General features: G+C 40.8%; 1 protein-coding gene across 2 annotated transcripts in view; it reads right to left on the bottom strand.

Moving 5' to 3' along the window:
• MIB1 (MIB E3 ubiquitin protein ligase 1) overlaps positions 1–16,635 on the bottom strand; it is a 95,064-nt gene extending 78,429 nt beyond the window's left edge. The window contains exon 1 of one of the 2 annotated variants that reach the window (XM_019986554.2): positions 16,282–16,634. In XM_019986554.2, coding sequence (XP_019842113.1) covers positions 16,282–16,510 — 229 coding nt within the window. In that variant the 5' untranslated portion in view covers positions 16,511–16,634. Of the gene's footprint in view, positions 1–16,281 lie in introns of both variants that reach the window. The other variant, XM_070778844.1, reaches the window with a different exon arrangement.
• Positions 16,636–16,839: the final 204 nt, after the last annotated feature.

Consider the following 16,839-nt stretch of genomic DNA (forward strand, 5'->3'; position numbering starts at 1 on the left):
TTAAATGTACTAGTCAACCAATTCTAATTTAATGATCAAAGCTGTCATATATCCTTGGCAAATATAGCAATACTCTATACAAAAATTAAAGAACAAATTTCTCAATTTCCCAGAGACTACATATGGAGAATAATCAATTAATTCATGTGTGGATGACCTTCATTTTAGCAAATTACCCACCCTCTCCATGCACTAATTACTATTTTATCTCTGGTTTTCCCCCAAAGCTCATAGCTTCCCTGAGCTGTACCTATCCCCTGGGTTCCTTTCATTGTGTTCACTCCACGACAGCAACAGAGGGCACACCTGCCATTCGAGACAGACCTACTCAAGGGTAGCTCATCCGGCCCTTCCCATTCTAGCCTACGGCTAATTAATTCTGACTGCCTCAATCATGGAAGTGATCATCTGCCACAGGCTCAAAGGAGATTAGACTCCAGCTTAACAGACTGTAAACTAAAATTAAAAACCAAATTTATGGCTGCACAACTCAGAGCTACCAGCATTCACTGGTACTGCATGCTTTAGTGTTTTTAGAATATAAATCAGAAAGCCAAATGCAATTTGCATCTATTCTTCCTTTTGGGGTGTATAAATGTGTACAGAGAAAGGATTTGTTTGGTGTTTTTCAATCATATGAGGAGGGTTGTTTTTTTTTTTCCCCTAAGTAGCAAGGAATCCATAATCTGGCTAATCACAAGGGTTACTAAGAATCTGCTATATTTTGATTTAAACCAATATATAACCTTTCCTTAAAGTGTTCATTTTGAAAACATAATTTTGTAAATATTCTTGTAATTATTATCTCCCAACACAAATAGCAAAAGTCTACCGAGTTAAGAAAGAAATTATCCTGGCTCACATTAAGATTTTAAGGTAAATTTTAAAACCTATCAACAAAGACTTTGAACAACTGTCATATCTGATGCAAGGCTACTAAAGTGAATTTTAAATTTTCATAAAAATCGCACTTTTTAATAATGGCAAAAATCACTATATGAGTTTTTTAATTCATCATTTTAATACTGAAATACAGATATACACCTGATTTAAGATTTTATATCAGTTACATTCCTAGAAAACTGAGTGTATACTTAAAATGGAGGAAAGGTGTAACAGATTATTTTCTAAAGAAAATCTCACCAACTATATCCACCCCAAGTGCTCCTCTGACAACAGGACAATGAATAACAAGTGACCATCAATAGGCAGGTCTGTTTTCCTCCCCCCTGAACCAGAGGGGACATTTGCCTTGGTTAACAGAAGGTGGCCAAAGTGACACTGCATGATTTCTGTGCCATTTGTCTGTCCATGTGTCTCTCTCTCTCCCCGTTTCAAGATTCATGGCGCCCACCGCCCCCACTGTGCCATGTCGTGGGCACTCTCTCATACTAAGTCTGGCTACCTGAAGCTGCCACAGAGAGGTGGAAAGACATGCCCAAGGAAGCCTGGCTGGGCCAGCCCCTCCACTGTTGACTCTTCTCCCTGAAGCCCCAGACAACGGTGGAACAGAGGCAGGCCATTCCCCACTAAGCCTCGAGCACACAAATATCTTCCACAATACAAAGTTTTGGGCTATTTGTTATGCAACCATTGCAACTAAAACAAAGCAAGTTAAAAATAAGATACAATCTTTGTTATAGTTCTCTGGAGTACAGTGTAGCAAAAATAAGGATAATGAGCTAAATATGAAAAAAGGAAATCATAAAAGTGCTAGAAAAAATAGTTGAACAGCATCTTTTATAATCTTGAGTAAAGTCTAAGCATGACACAAAATGTAGAAGTCACACACATAACCATGTTAGCACACCCATACAGAAAGTGTACAAACGGAGAAAACCAAGCCACTCCTCCCAACTGCACACAGTGGGTCGAGGCAGCACAGATGAGGAAGGGGAGGGCGCTTCCACATTTGTTTGCTGTTTGTACACTTTTGAATTATTTTTTGGTTTTTTAAATTGTTTAATTGGTAGATAATTACAATATTGTGGTGATTTTTGCCATACACCGATATGAATAAGCCACGGGTGTACATGTGTCCCCCATCCTGAACCCCGCTCCCACCTCCCTCCCCAACCCAATCCCTCTGGGTTGTCTCAGCACACCGGCTTTGAGTGCCCTGCTTCGTGCATCGAACTTGCACTGGTCATCTATTTTACATGTGGTAATATACACGTTTCAATGCTATTCTCTCAAATCATCCCATATATAATGATTGTGCCTTCTCCCCCATAGTCCAGAAGTCTGTTCTTTACATCAGTGTCTCTTCTGCTGCCTTGCATATAGGATCATCATTATAAATTTATCGTCTTTATAAATTCCATATATATGCATGAATATATTGTATTGGTGTTTCTCTGACTTACTTCACTCTGTATAAGAGGCTCATTTCATCCACTCATTCAAACTGACTCAGCCCCATGCATTCCTTTTTATAGCTGAGTAACAGTCTATAGTGTGTATGTGCCAAAACTTCCTTATCCATTCATCTGCCTACGGACATCTAGGTTGTTTCCATGTCCTAGCTACTGTAAACAGTGCAGCAATGTACACTGGGGTACACGGGTCTCTTTCTTCTAGTTTCCTCGGTGTCTATGCCCAGCAGTGGGATTGCTGGGTCGTATGGCAGTTCTATTTCCAGTTTTTTAAGCAATCTCCACACTGTTCTCCATAGTGGCTAAACCAGTTTGCATTCCCACCAACAGTGTAAAAGGGTTCCTTTTCTCCACACCCTCTCCAGCATTTACTGTTTGTAGACTTCTTGATGGTAGCCATTCTGACCAGCGTAAGATGATACCTCATTGTGGTTTCGATTTGCATTTCTCTAATAATGAGCAATGTTGAGCATCTTTTCATGTGTTTATTAGCCATCTGTACATCTTTTTTGGAGAAGTGTCTGTTTATTATAATTTCATAACTTTAAAAAGGAAGTACAAGAGATACCAACTTTATCTTCCTGAATCAGCACACATTACAAATAACACATCCATGTATGTGAAGATGGTGTCAAGAAAGCCAGTCAGATGGATACTGTTGCGAGGGAAACAGAAATTGATACAATATCTACAGAGAAGGTACCTGCAAAATGTTTTAAATGCTTTTTAAAGATTTTGACCCCGCCTTGAAAATTTTAAAAAGGTACACCCAGTGATACCAAATTTTTTGTAGTAAATAAAAATTTAACATAACTGATGTTGAAAATAGGAGACAATTTATGTATCAACTAAGGTAATCCATAAAGGAAAATTCTCTGTGGTTATTAAACTACATTGCAGAAGAAACATTACTGAGATGGTAAACAATATTATTATTTTATAAAGTAGTTTGCTAAGAATTACAATACAGCACTTTGGTAAATAAATTATATGTATAACACATATGCACAGAAAAATTAGAAAGATAACCCCCAAAATGTGCTTGATGGGATTCATTCCCCTTTGTGGTTTTTCAAGTTTTCTACACTCAGTGTGTATTAATTGTAGGAAGCATCTGGGTAAGAAGGGGCATTTAATATGCAGTATAAGCATCAGAAATGCTGGTATATGTCCCTTACAATTAAAATAAAAGCTGAAAATAAAAATACGAGGAACTCCAATGATTTATAGAAACCAACTTTCAAATTGTTACGTTAGCAATGTGGTACCTAACAACTCAAAGTTTTTTTCTTTTAACCCATAGCCTAACCTAGTTACTCCATGCTTATGAAAATAAAATGCATACCTAACACGTACACTCCTTAATCTGTCTTAACTCAGGAAAACACCAGGACCCAAAACTGCATAATATCAAAGAGCAGTGACAGTAAATGTCCACACAACAGTTACATTTCTGAACAAGGTCTAAGATAGGTCTCCTATGCCATCACAAAAAGCCAAGCATACTAAACAAACTGGCCCCACACACACTGAGAGGCACACCCTAAACTACTGGCCCAGCTCTTCAAAGCAGTGTGGACTGATGAGAGCCAAAGGGAAAACATATCCCCACCTGACCAAAAAAAGACAAGTCCAGGTTTCAGCTAGTCCCCTACTTACATATTTTTCATCTCTAAGTGCATTTTCCACACGTACAAGAATAACATTCATCAGCTCATAATCTGAGTATACGCTTTCTTTAAATGGAACCATTTAAACACACAATGATAACCGGTTAAAAACAAAACACCCTCCTACAATTCATGGTTTTAAGAATACTTCAAGAAAATCATTAATGCACACAAAAGCACACCCAAATCCTTTTTTGGTTCCCACAGTTCAAATGCCAACAAAGCTACCGAACAGCTGTGAAACCGACCAATGCTGAGAACTGTAGAAAGTCAACAAAGCAGCTGCTCCAACACCAAAATGAGCAGGAGAGAATTTTTAATGACAATGCAATGAATTGACTTTAAAACAAAAGTTGATATTTAAAGAAAACATTAAAAAGGAGAAAGAGCCTTAAATGAAAAGGCCAACATTTTAGTAACCTCTTACTGTGGTAGCTTTTTTGTTTGCCCTTACTTCATCCACCCAATTCATTCTCACCTAAAACTGTCCTCTTCCATTCAAAATCTCCTCAGCCCTAGCAAGAGTTATTCCTTAAAATTTCCCTTTCTTGAAATTTAATTCCTTAACTAACCCCATTAGTGCTTTTTCTCCTTATAGAATACCACATCACCCTAGAGAGTAACGCTCTTTCCCTTTGCTAAGCTTTATGAAGACATCTGCCACTGTTAAATGAACCACCTGATGATAGCTTTTGACTCATTCTAATATTTAAATGACCATCTGCTCTACATTTAATGACATCTCGCCTAAATTCAGTAACTTAGAGAATTTACATAGCTTAAGTCTTTTTGTTGGCTAATTTTATGAAAACGGTAAAACATGCTAATTGAAATCAATAACCACAAGTTCTTAAAAGAGGCAAGGAAAACAGTTCAAATCCACAAAGCATTGATTTAAGTAAACTGCTAAATTTCTAGAGAGAAAAGATGATCGAAAAAGAGAAGTTTCTCACTATAAGCAGTTCATTATGTGAAGCAAGAGTAAATAATGTAAATGTTCATTAACAAGAGAGTGCAGACATATATGAGGTATATAATGGAGTATCTAAAATGAACCTTTAAGAGCCACACAATTCGACATGGATGAACTCTTCAACCATAATGCTCCATTTTAAAATTATACAAGAATACAAAAATGTTGATTGTTTACAGATATATACAACATAGCATAAATGTAAAGAAATCCATAGGAACTACTAATTTCTACACAGTGGTAGCAGAATTTCTACAGAGTGGTTACTTTACGAGAGGAAGGGGATGAAATTGGGAAGAAGTACAGTGTTTCAAACATCAGAAATGCTTTATTTGTAGATAGGTGCACAGGTATTTATTAATCACTCATGTACCAGTATACCTTAAATACTGTGTAATAAACTTTTAAAATAAAAGATAAGCATTCCTAGACTAGTACAGTGCCTAGTTAACCCTCTACCTTTTTGCCCTAATTAAAAGATTTCACCTAACAGTAAGAAGTAATATACAAACCATCAACCTGTGTTTAAACGCAATTACTTATTGTGGCGTAACTATTTGCTGATGTAATTCAACTAACCAGGAATTCCTATTTCTGATTTATGGATTCACTCAATTTTAAGCCAAATCAGGGTGACAAAAAGTTTACAGAGATTAAAGAGGGTTAACCAACTAGAATATGCATCTTATCCTCCCTGAACCATCAAAGTACTTATTGTTTAGAAACTGACTGAAGTGTAATTAAAATTCCTGATGAGGGTGAGGCCTTTGTGACCTGCCAGCTGCTTGGTATACTCCACATTCCTTACTCTTGAGAAACAGTAAATTAGTGAAAATAAGATTATTATTAATACTAATTACTACTTAAATCAGTACACCAAGCTAGGTGCTTCACATATATCACATAACCTTCCCAACAATATTAAAAGGTAGGCATTATTATTCTCAATTATAGATGAAGAAATTGAGGATATGCGGGCTCAAATTCAAACCATGTAAGTCTGATTACAAAGCTTGGCCTCTTATGCTCTTGACTCCACCTGGGTTTTTTCTTTACTTAGCTCTGATTTTGTTTGAAGAATAATTACATATCTAGGGCATCATGTTTCTCATTTAACATACTACACTCAAAATAAAAGCTATTGAATCCCATTCTAATAACCAAATAAATCTCAGAGAGATACATTTTAAAAACTGAAAAGATTGTCTGCGTGCCTGACTCTGCAACCCCATGGACTCCTCTCACCAGGCTCCTCTGTCCAAGGGATTCTCCAGGCAAGAACACTGGAGTGGGTTGCCAAGCCCTTCTCCAGGGGATCTTCCCCATCCAAGAACTGAACTTTTGTCACTGAGGTCTCCTGCATTGGCAGGCAGGTTCTTTACCACTAGTGCCCCTTGGGAAAATGAAAAAATTATCTATTTCTTAGTTAATTTCAATAGTGTAGTAGAGTGAAACACCATCGACTTCCAACCAACTCTTATTTTGAGTTAAGGAGATGTCTTTGAAAGTGTCTCACTCAAAATCTACGATTCTCTCATCTTTTCTGTTGGACAAGTTATTCTCTCATCTATTTTTTCTACTCTACTTTATTAAAAGCTTGCATAACAATCATGCCTCACACAATTCAAACAAAAGAAACAAGGTATCAAACTAGGCACACAACTAGCAATTTCAGTAATATATTTGCTATCTATTTTAGCACTTATTACACGAGAGTAGAAAATGAAATGAAACAAAAATGAGAACTTCATCCACTTTTTTCCCTCCTAACAGATAAAACTTCATTATTTCATTTTAGAAGCAAAACATCTATGTAACTTTACCTACTCCAACTTCATTTGACAGATGAAGAATTAAAGTTTAGAGAGATTAATGTTATAAAGTATGGGGGGTGGGGGAGAACTGACAAGCCTGGATGTGAACCTCAACCATCAACCAATTACTTATGAAATCTTGGGCAAACTTGTTCATTTCCCATAGCCTGTTTTCTCATCGGTAAAATGAAGGCTATCAAATAACACTTTTATGAGGACTAAATGAGATAAAGTATGTAAAAAGCTTGGCATAATTTCTGACACATGATGCAAGTCCGGTAAATGTCTGATCCTCTAGTTAACAAGTCCACATGAGGAAACAGAGAATGAACAAACACCTTAACTTCCCTACTAACCCGGTGCATTTTCCACTGTTCCACGAAGAGAGGCTGGCAAAGGGAGGTAAGCAAGGCACCATAATGTAAAACATCACAATCCCAAGCTTTCACGATTTATTATTACTACTAGCCCTACAAAACCCACTCCAGTGTTCTTGCCTGGAGAATCCCAGGGACGGGGGAGCCTGGTGGGCTGCCGTCTATGGGGTCGAACAGAGTCAGACATGACTGAAGCGACTCAGCAGTAGCAGCAGCAGCCCTACAAAACTCCCAAAGTCCAAATAATGATTTTTTTAATATCAGAAGTTTCCACCCCATTTTTTGCTTTTTTAGGAACAAAATTATCATCAAGACAATAAACCCACCCCTGGGAGAAAGCCATATACTCTTATCATGAGTGTGCATAGAGAATATAAACTAATCCTAACCACAGCAAGCATCTACTAAAGTAAATATACTCCCAAAGTCACTCCAAGCCAGAAGTGAGTGTCTGGACTACCTGCTACGTTCCATTATCTCCTCCATTAGTTTAAACCCCACCTTATCTTAGTTGTGTTCTACAAGTTCATTTAAAAGCTGGTTGTTTAGAATTCAGGATCATTTTCCCTCAGAAATGAACTTGTAAAGATAACTTAGATACCAGACTATTTCATAAGAACCTATTTACACAGAGCTAATCTATGGGAAAAAGATCAAATTGTTTCTGTGTTCCTAGTTCAGTCCGAGGAGGTGGTTTATTGTAATGCAAACATCCCAGTTTAAAAGGGGGTGGGGGGCAAGCTAAACTGGCCATGGGGACATCTGAAAGTATATGAGCAAAGAAATGGGCTTAGGAGAATGAGCAATGTTCTAAAAGAGCCATTTTCCCACAGATACTTCACATGCTTAAGCTCTTGTCTGGTGACTCAGTACAACAGTCTCCAAAGTGAGGTACATGACCCAGGAAATACAAAAGAATGTGCTTTGAAATGGAAGAGACAGGCCCACAATCTCTTATCTATTCCAAAATCCCAAAATTCTCAAGTTGTTTGTAAATGAGCAGCAAACTGAGTGGTAAATCCTGATCTGAATGAACAAAAGGCTATGTTGTTGTTTTGTTCAGTCAGTCCCTCAGTTGTGTCCGACTCTTTGCGACGCCATGGACTCCAGCATGCCAGGCTTCCCTGTCCTTCACCATCTTCTGGAGGTTGCTCAAATTCACGTCCATTGAGTCAGTGATGCCATCCAACCATCTCATCCTCTGTCGTCCCCTTTCTCCTCCTGCCTTCAATCTTTCTCAACATCATGGTCTTTTCTAATGAGTCGGCTCTTCACATCAGGAGCTTCAGCTTCAGCATCAGCCCTTCCAATGAATATTCAGAAAAAACCAGTAGCTTTGACTATATAGACCTCTGTCAGCAAAGTGATGTCTTTGCTTTTCAATACGCTGTCTAGGTTTGTCATAGCTTTCCTTCCTAGGAGCATCTTTTAATTTCATGGCTGCAGTCACCATCCACAGTGATTCTAGAGCCCAAGAAAATAAAATCTGCCACTGTTTTCACTTTTTCCCCTTCTATTTGCCATGTAATGATGGGACCAGATGCCATGATCTTAGTTTCCTGAATGCTGAGTTTTAAGCCAGATTTTTCACTCTCCTCTTCCAACCTCATCAAGAGGCTCTTAAGTTCCTCTTCACTTTCTGCCATTTGAGTCATATCATCTGCATATCTGAGGTTGTTGAAATTTCTCCCAGCAATCTTGATTTCCAGCTTGTGATTCATTCAGCCCAGCATTCTGCATGATGTACTTTGCATATAAGTTAAATAAGCAGGGTGACAATATACAGACTTAATGTACTCCTTTTCCCAAATTTGAACCAATCTATTGTTCCATGTACAGTTCTAACTGTTGTTTCTTGAACCACACACAGGTTTCTCAGGAGGCAGGTAAGGTGGTCTGATATTCCCATCTCTAAGAATTTTCCACAGGTTGTCATGATCCACACAGTCAAAGGCTTCGGTGTATTCAGTGAAGCAGATGTTTTTCCCTTAGTATAATTATTCATACGCTTTCTGCAGAAATACTGGTGTATCTGATATGACGGGTGCTGCTCTGAACCTGGAAGTGGGTGATATGTACGCTGTGGAATACCATATTACAGCTCTAAATTCCAAAAGTTTATAAACTCAGTCCCAAGCATTCTGAAAAAGGGTATGGACTTCCATTAAAACGTTCACATTTACTATTTTCTAAAAATCTAAGAATTAAATTAGGTTAGTAATTATACATTACTCAGCTGATACTAGAACCCTCAGTGCGTCACTAAAAACAAAAAAAAATCATACAACACACACAATACAAGGTGTAGTGAGGATGGGTGGGAGTTTGACAGCTGAGGGTCTAACAATGTCGCTCACTTCTGGCACACTAAGACATAGCTAGGCAGACTTGCAGAATACATCTGAATGATATGAAACCACACGTTGATTATCTTGAGATAAAGTGCTTAAAGTTTCTTTTTTTTCCTACAAAATAAGAGTAAGTATTCCCAAATTGCACACCTTTTCTAGAATGAAAAGTGGTTGCTAACAGTATGCTTCCTAGAAGATACATATATTTTTTAATTATACCATTTAATCTGTCCCTCCAGGTAAAGGTGATGTCTGACAAGAAATAAGAAAATAAATGCAGTCTAAAGGGAACTAGAGTAAGCAAGGTGAAAAGTGACATCTCAAGATACTTCCCTCATTATGTGGTCTTTAATGCTGAAACACTGTGTGTCACCAATAAACTCTAATATCTGCATCCATAAAAGAAAATCATTTTATTTCATCTTAAATTCAGTGGATTCTGAATTCATTTATTCAAAATATAAAAATGAAACACCTTCCAATTCGTTTGTAAGAAATGATCAGGATCAGAAAAGATGGAAAACTACCAGCTAAATTTCAATAAAAATGTTTACTTAACTGGTAAATGAAATAGAAACATAAGACTGAGTTAGGTAAACACACTGCATTAATCAGGGTCCAGTCAGCAGACAGGAAACCACGCAAATCCACCACTTCTAAAAATGGGAAAACAATGAAAAAACAGGATTATTTAAATGTAAGAGGCTTAAAGGAGGGGTCCCATAGGGCTGGATTACATGTTACATGTGGGATACATGTAAACCATTAATGTCCAACCATAGTGTTACATTAAGTTAATCAAACAACCATATCACAGACTAGAACAATTTATCTCAGTTTTCTAGTCAACTTTCCCTCAGGAAAAGTGGTACAAATGGTGATCATTTCTGAACTACTATAAACAGAAGAGAGGATGATGAGGAAAAGCAATGAATTAACTGAGTTTTCGTCCCTATAATCTGCCATTCACCAGCTTTGGGACTGAACAAGTTTCTTCATCTCTCCAAGCGTGAGTTTCTTTTTATCTGTGTTAGGAATCCACCTGTACATCTAATGAGTCCAAAGCTCTTTGAGAAGAGCGATTTATTCAGAAAATACTCATCCAAAGCTATGGTTTTGATAGAAAATGGAGATACAAGGAACAAACACACACACATTCCTTCCCCCTCAACTAATCATCTCATGCAAAAGACAATTACAACCAGCATCCCTGGAGCAGCAGAAAGGAGCACAGGGAACACTGCAATCATACTGTCTAGCAATTAAAGGTGGAGGAGAGAACCTGTGGGAGGCTACCTGGAGACACATCCAAAAAGAAATATCTAATCTAACCACAGAGATAAGCCTGTAGTTTGATGGCTCTGTTGGTAAAGAATCCGCCTATAATGCAAGAGACCTGGGTTTGATCCTGGAGAAGGAAATGGCAACCCACTCCAGTATTCTTGCCTGGAGAATCCCAGGGACAGGGAGCCTAGTGGGCTGCCGTCTATGGGGTCACACAGAGTTGGACACGACTGAAGTGACAGCAGCAGCAGCAGGAACTAAACCACCACCATATATTAAGACAGCATTACAGGTGACTTCCCTGGTGGTCCAGTGGCTAAGACTCTGTGCTCCCAATGCAGGGAGCCTGGGTTCAATCCCTGGTCAGGGAACTAGACCCTACATGCCGCAATTCAAGAGTTCGCATGCCACAACTAGGGCTTCCCTGATGGCTCAGACAGTAAAGAATCTGCCTGCCATGCAGGAGACCCCGGTTAGATCCCTGGGTTGGGAAGATCCCCTGGAGGAGGGCATGGCAACCCACTCTAGTATTCTTGCCTGGAGAATCCCATGAACAGAGGAGCCTGGTGGGCTACAGTCCACAGGGTCGCAAAGAGTCAGATACGACTGAGCAACTAAGCACATGCCACAACTAAGACCAGGTGTGTCCAAGGGCCAACATCATCTCCATCACCTGGGAGCTTTTAAACTACCCTTGCTGAATTCCACACTTAGTGAATCAGAATCTGCATTTTTAAAGGTTCCCAGGTGACCTGCATGCTTCAGTTCAGTTCAGTCGCTCAGTTGTGTCCGACTCGTTGCAACCCCATGAATTGCAGCATGCCAGGCCTCCCTGTCCATCACCAACTCCCGGAGTTCACTCAAACTCATGTCCATCGAGTTGGTGATGCCATCCAGCCATCTCACCCTCTGTCGTCCCCTTCTCCTCCTGCTCCCAATCCCTCCCAGCATCAGAGTCTTTTCCAACGAGTCAACTCTTCCCATGAGCTGGCCAAAGTACTGGAGTTTCAGCTTTGGTATCATTCCTTCCAAAGAACACCCAGGACTGATCTCCTTTAGAATGGACTGGTTGGATCTCCTTGCAGTCCAAGGGACTCTCAAGAGTCTTCTCCAACACCACAGTTCAAAAGCATCAATTCTTCGGCGCTCAGCTTTCTTCACAGTCCAACTCTCACATCCATACATGACCACTGGAAAAACCATAGCCATGCTTACTCTCTGACAAGTACTGATAGAGGGGTAACTATTCTTGAGAACTTCAAGTTGATTTCTTGAGGTCCTCGTTCAACCAAGTTGCAATCTACAGGGAGTATTAAAACTAGATGGACTTTCATCATTTAGAACGTCGTTTTAGTAGATGAAGATAAAAAAGGAAAAGGTATGTTATCTAAGTCTTCAAAATAGATAGGCTCTTTAGGAAAATCAAGCTCTCCTTACAGATGCCTTTAGCAAAAACCATCTCACAATGGTTAGGACTTCCCTGGTGGCTCAGACGGTAAAGCATCCTGCGGGAGACCTGGGTTCGATCCCTGGGTCGGGAAGATCCTCTGGAGAAGGAAATCGCAACTCACTCCAATACTCTTGCCTGGAAAATCCCATGGACAGAGGAGCATGGTGGGCCACAGTCCACGGGGTCGCAAAGAGTCAGACACGACTGAGCGACTTCACTTTCACTTTCATCTCACAATATCTCATCCTTTTCAGGTCTGGCATCCTACTCTCCAAACACTGTTCACAAAAGTCCTGTTTTTTCCCAAGGCTCTCTCCCCAGATAACACTCTTTTCTCCTGTAGATCAGAAGAGAAATAAGGGGGCTCGGAAAGGAAATGCTGAGGGTTATTAATTGACTTCACTTTTTAACCAGGGTGAGCACTGCTAGGCCTTCAACTGAGTCATGATGTCTAAGGAGTTGGTCCACGTGTGACCAAGAAGCACTCTTTGCCAGAGGTGGAAGAAAACGACAAAGAACCACCCCAAGACAGCCTGGACCAACAATACCAGAAGCTGATTTTAAATAAAATCATCTATACTTCTAACTTTCACTATCCATACTCAGGAGGGTAGACAGAACCTTAATGGGCAACGCAAATTATCTTCTCCACTCTTTCTCTGGTAACAATACAACACTGAGGTCAAGTGACCAAAAAACGAGCAGTGAGTAAAAAGACATTTCTCCCCAATCCTATAAAGTCAGTATCTAAATGATAAAATGTTGACTATACCTACTTGATTACACAGTTCCCAAAATGAACTCCCAACGAATTCAATAACATAGGTATTTCCACAATCTTCTTACTCACTACAAATTAACCAAATATATCTGGATACAAGACAGAAGTTATATCATTCAAATATACACTAAATGCTCCTCTTTTCAAAGCTTGACTATCCTAGCCATAAATTCAAACTTATCATATGACACCCGAAAGAAATAAAATAAAGCTTATGTGCCAAAACGTGACAGACCCCACATACAACCCTTGGACAAAATCTCCAAAACACAGTAAAGGAATAACAGAAAGATTCAAAATGACTCAACCACTCCAGAATCCTTAATTCTTAGGAAGTTTCACAGAATTTTATTTTAAAACGTACCCATTTCTTAATTCCCAGACTTCAATAAATTTTCTATTCATATACTGTGAGTACACATAAGAAACAAAAACTTGAATAATCAATCTCAGTTGTCCTGGTAAATATTGTAAGAATTTTAAAAACAATGAAGCTTAAGAACACAAAAGGCATAAAAATATAACAAACACCTACACACCCACGACCCAGTTTACGACATAAAATTTACCAAAAAAATTACCACACTACACTTCCTTCAATGTAAAGATATCCACTCCCCTGAGTTTGGCATTTATTATTACTTTTTGGTATACTTTTACCACATAAGCACATATCCTGAAACTAATGAGTATCAACTGGGGGCAACCCTGCTCTCTAGGGGGCACCTGGCACTGTCTGAAATATTCTGGGTTATCATGGCTACTACCAGTGGGCAGAGGCGCGTGCACAGGGGAGCCCCTCCAGCAAAGAATTATCTAATCAGTTCCAAACAGCAATAGTGCCAAAACTGAGAAACCCTGTCCCAAACAGTAAACAGGACTGCTCTACATTTTAACAGAGCAGACGTTGCCTCCTTTAAGAAACTTTACTTTCTTGCTTTATTTGCAACACTAATTTTCTATAGGGGTTTTAAAAACGTTTGCTAACAGCATCCGATGAACAAGATGAACTGATACATACCAACAGATTAAATAATGTGTAAAATTATCTTGTAAACTAAGATTTTTAAACCTCTGAAAAATACCTGTTTTTACATAAGATAATGAAACTATTTATAGGACAGATATATCCCATACTATAAAGCATGCAGGGAACAGGAATATCCCTTCAAAACCTGCTGCAGTAGAGGATTTGTTACACTTTACCTTTACCCTGGAAAGATATTTAAAGTTTCCCATAAACCTACCATTACGGATCCCAAGATGCCTTCAAATTGTTGAGTTGTGGTCAAAGTTTAGCTTGCGCCAGCAGGATAAAGTTTTAATTAAGAGTGTCCAGAAACAAGAATATGCCCCATAGTGTTGTTAGGAGGGCAAATTGGTAAAAATGTCTCTGCAGGGCATTTAGTCAACATCTACCAAAATGTTACATATATGTACCCTTTGATGCGGCAATTCCACTTCCGCAGCGCTCAATACACATCCATATACATGTTCAAGGACTCATTCAAAACATCATTGTAAATAAGACCTGGAACAATACAAATGTCCATCAACACACCACTGGTTAAATAAAGTACGGCATACAATCACTGGAATATTATGCAGCTATAAAATAATAAGGTAGACCTATATTTGCTAACATGGAACAATCACCAAGGGGCTTCCCAGGTGGCGCGAGTGGTAAAGAACCTGCCTGCCAATGCAGGAGACATAAGGAATGCAAGTTCGATCCCTGGATGGAGAAGATCCCCTGGAAACAGGCATGACAACCCGCTCCAGTATTCTTGCCTGGAGAATCCCAAGGACACAGGAGCACGGCAAGCTATACAGTCCATAGGGTTGCAAAGAGTGGGACACGACTGAATCGACTTAGCATAGCATAGTATAACAATCAATAATAGGTACTATTAAGATAAGAAGCAGAAGTACAGAAGAGAGTAATACAGTAGTTTCTTAACACTGTTTTAAAAGGGTTGCAGATTTACAATACATTGATATTTACATATGCTTCCAGTGAGTATTCTGTAAGAACACACTGGTGGTCCCTTCCTGTACCGGGAAATCTTTTCTTTTGGCCCTGCACATAAATCTTCTGCAACATTTAAACAACCAGCTAAGAAACACAATTCTAGGCATTATCTATTCAATAACTGAATTGCCTTTGTGTTAATTTCCTTTCTATTGGCTGCTAATAATAACTATGTACCCATTACAGGATCTGTTAGATTTTGCCAAACTCAATCATAAAGCTTTAGAAATAGCTAAAGCATGCTGAAAACTATCAAATATGAAATCTGAAACTATTTCCTACTGAACAGGGTCCCAAGGATAAATCTACGTGAAAACGAATTCGATTAAATTATTCTGAGAACAAGCTTTCAGGTGATTACATTACAGAAAAATTCTAGAATCAGTAACCAACAGTTCCCTGAAATGTGATGAATCGAGAAAGACAATGACTCAGAGCCTTGTTAATGGATAAGTCTCTGCCTTAACCTTACAGATGAACTGAGATGTTAAAAGATACCAGGTGACCCTATGCCTATCTTCCACTTGAGAGAGTATTTAACACAAAGAAAGGGTTCAATATTGAGACTGTTTTTCGTTCTATTGCTATAAAGATACACAAGGAAACAATTTAGATGAAAAATCAGTCCACAGGGTATCAAGTGGCATTCAGCTACAGAACTCCAAGTCTTTCTGCATGTCAGATGAGGAAGAAAGGGAATCGCAACAAAACCGAGGTACCAACGGCCCCTCGGTAATTGTTACCGGCCAACGAAACACCATATGGCAAGGCAAGCCTCCCTTCAGACACTTATCACTTGGAGGCTGATTATTTCAATTCAATTGGACAGGCCTCTCCAGATCCCTTCCCTGGAAGAGGGGAGGGATCTGCTGTCTTCCCGGTGCTTTGTGCCTTCCAGGTTTGAAAGCATCCTTGTACTGGTGCAGCCATCATTTCCCTTGGGGACTGGGCGGAGGGAAGGGAAGCAGGGGAGTCTTTTTTTCTGTAAGTTTGTGTTTACCAGGTAAGGAACCTAAAATTCCCTCTGGCTCTTTCCCTACCCGCTCCCTCCGGCCGGGCGCGGCGGGGGAGGCGTTGGACCGCGGGGCTTCGCCCAGGCCGCCCGACGCCCCCCACCCACTCCGCGTTGCCCCTGCTCCACGCGCAGGCCCCGAGCCCCGGGGGCCGCCCTTACCCGTGGGCGCGCTGTCCAGGATGCGCAGGTCGTAGGCCCCGGAGCAGCGGTAGTTGGCAGCCGTGCCGTTGTCCCACACCACCACCACCTCCTCTGGGCTCTCGAAGCTCCGGACCGTGCCCACATGGCCCTCGCCGCCGTCCTGCTTCCCCCACTTCCAGTCCGGGCCGCGCACTACGCGGGCCCCGACTCCTTCCACCATCACCCGGTTATTCCTGGAGTTACTCATCGGGGCCCGAGCTGCGGGCTCCGCCGCCGCCGCCGCCGCCGCCGCCGGGGGGCCCGTAAGGGAATTGGGCCCGGGCCGGACTCTCGGCGCCGGCGGGGGCGGCAGCGAGCCCCGGGGGACGTGGGAATAATTCACGGGGGCGGCGGCGCGGTCCCCGCCGAGCCCGCAGCCGCTCCCCAGCCGTCGTCGCCGCCGCCGCGCCCCCCTCTCGGACTGGAGGCCGGACGGCAGCGGCTCGGAGGCTGAGGCGGCGGCGGGCGGGCAGAGGGGAGGGGGCCGTGGGCGGGGACTCCCCCGCTTCCTCCGGGCTCCCCGGCCGGGCTACAGCG

Source organism: Bos indicus, chromosome 24 (genome assembly GCF_029378745.1).
Source record: "Bos indicus isolate NIAB-ARS_2022 breed Sahiwal x Tharparkar chromosome 24, NIAB-ARS_B.indTharparkar_mat_pri_1.0, whole genome shotgun sequence".
Classification (NCBI taxonomy): domain Eukaryota; kingdom Metazoa; phylum Chordata; class Mammalia; order Artiodactyla; family Bovidae; genus Bos; species Bos indicus.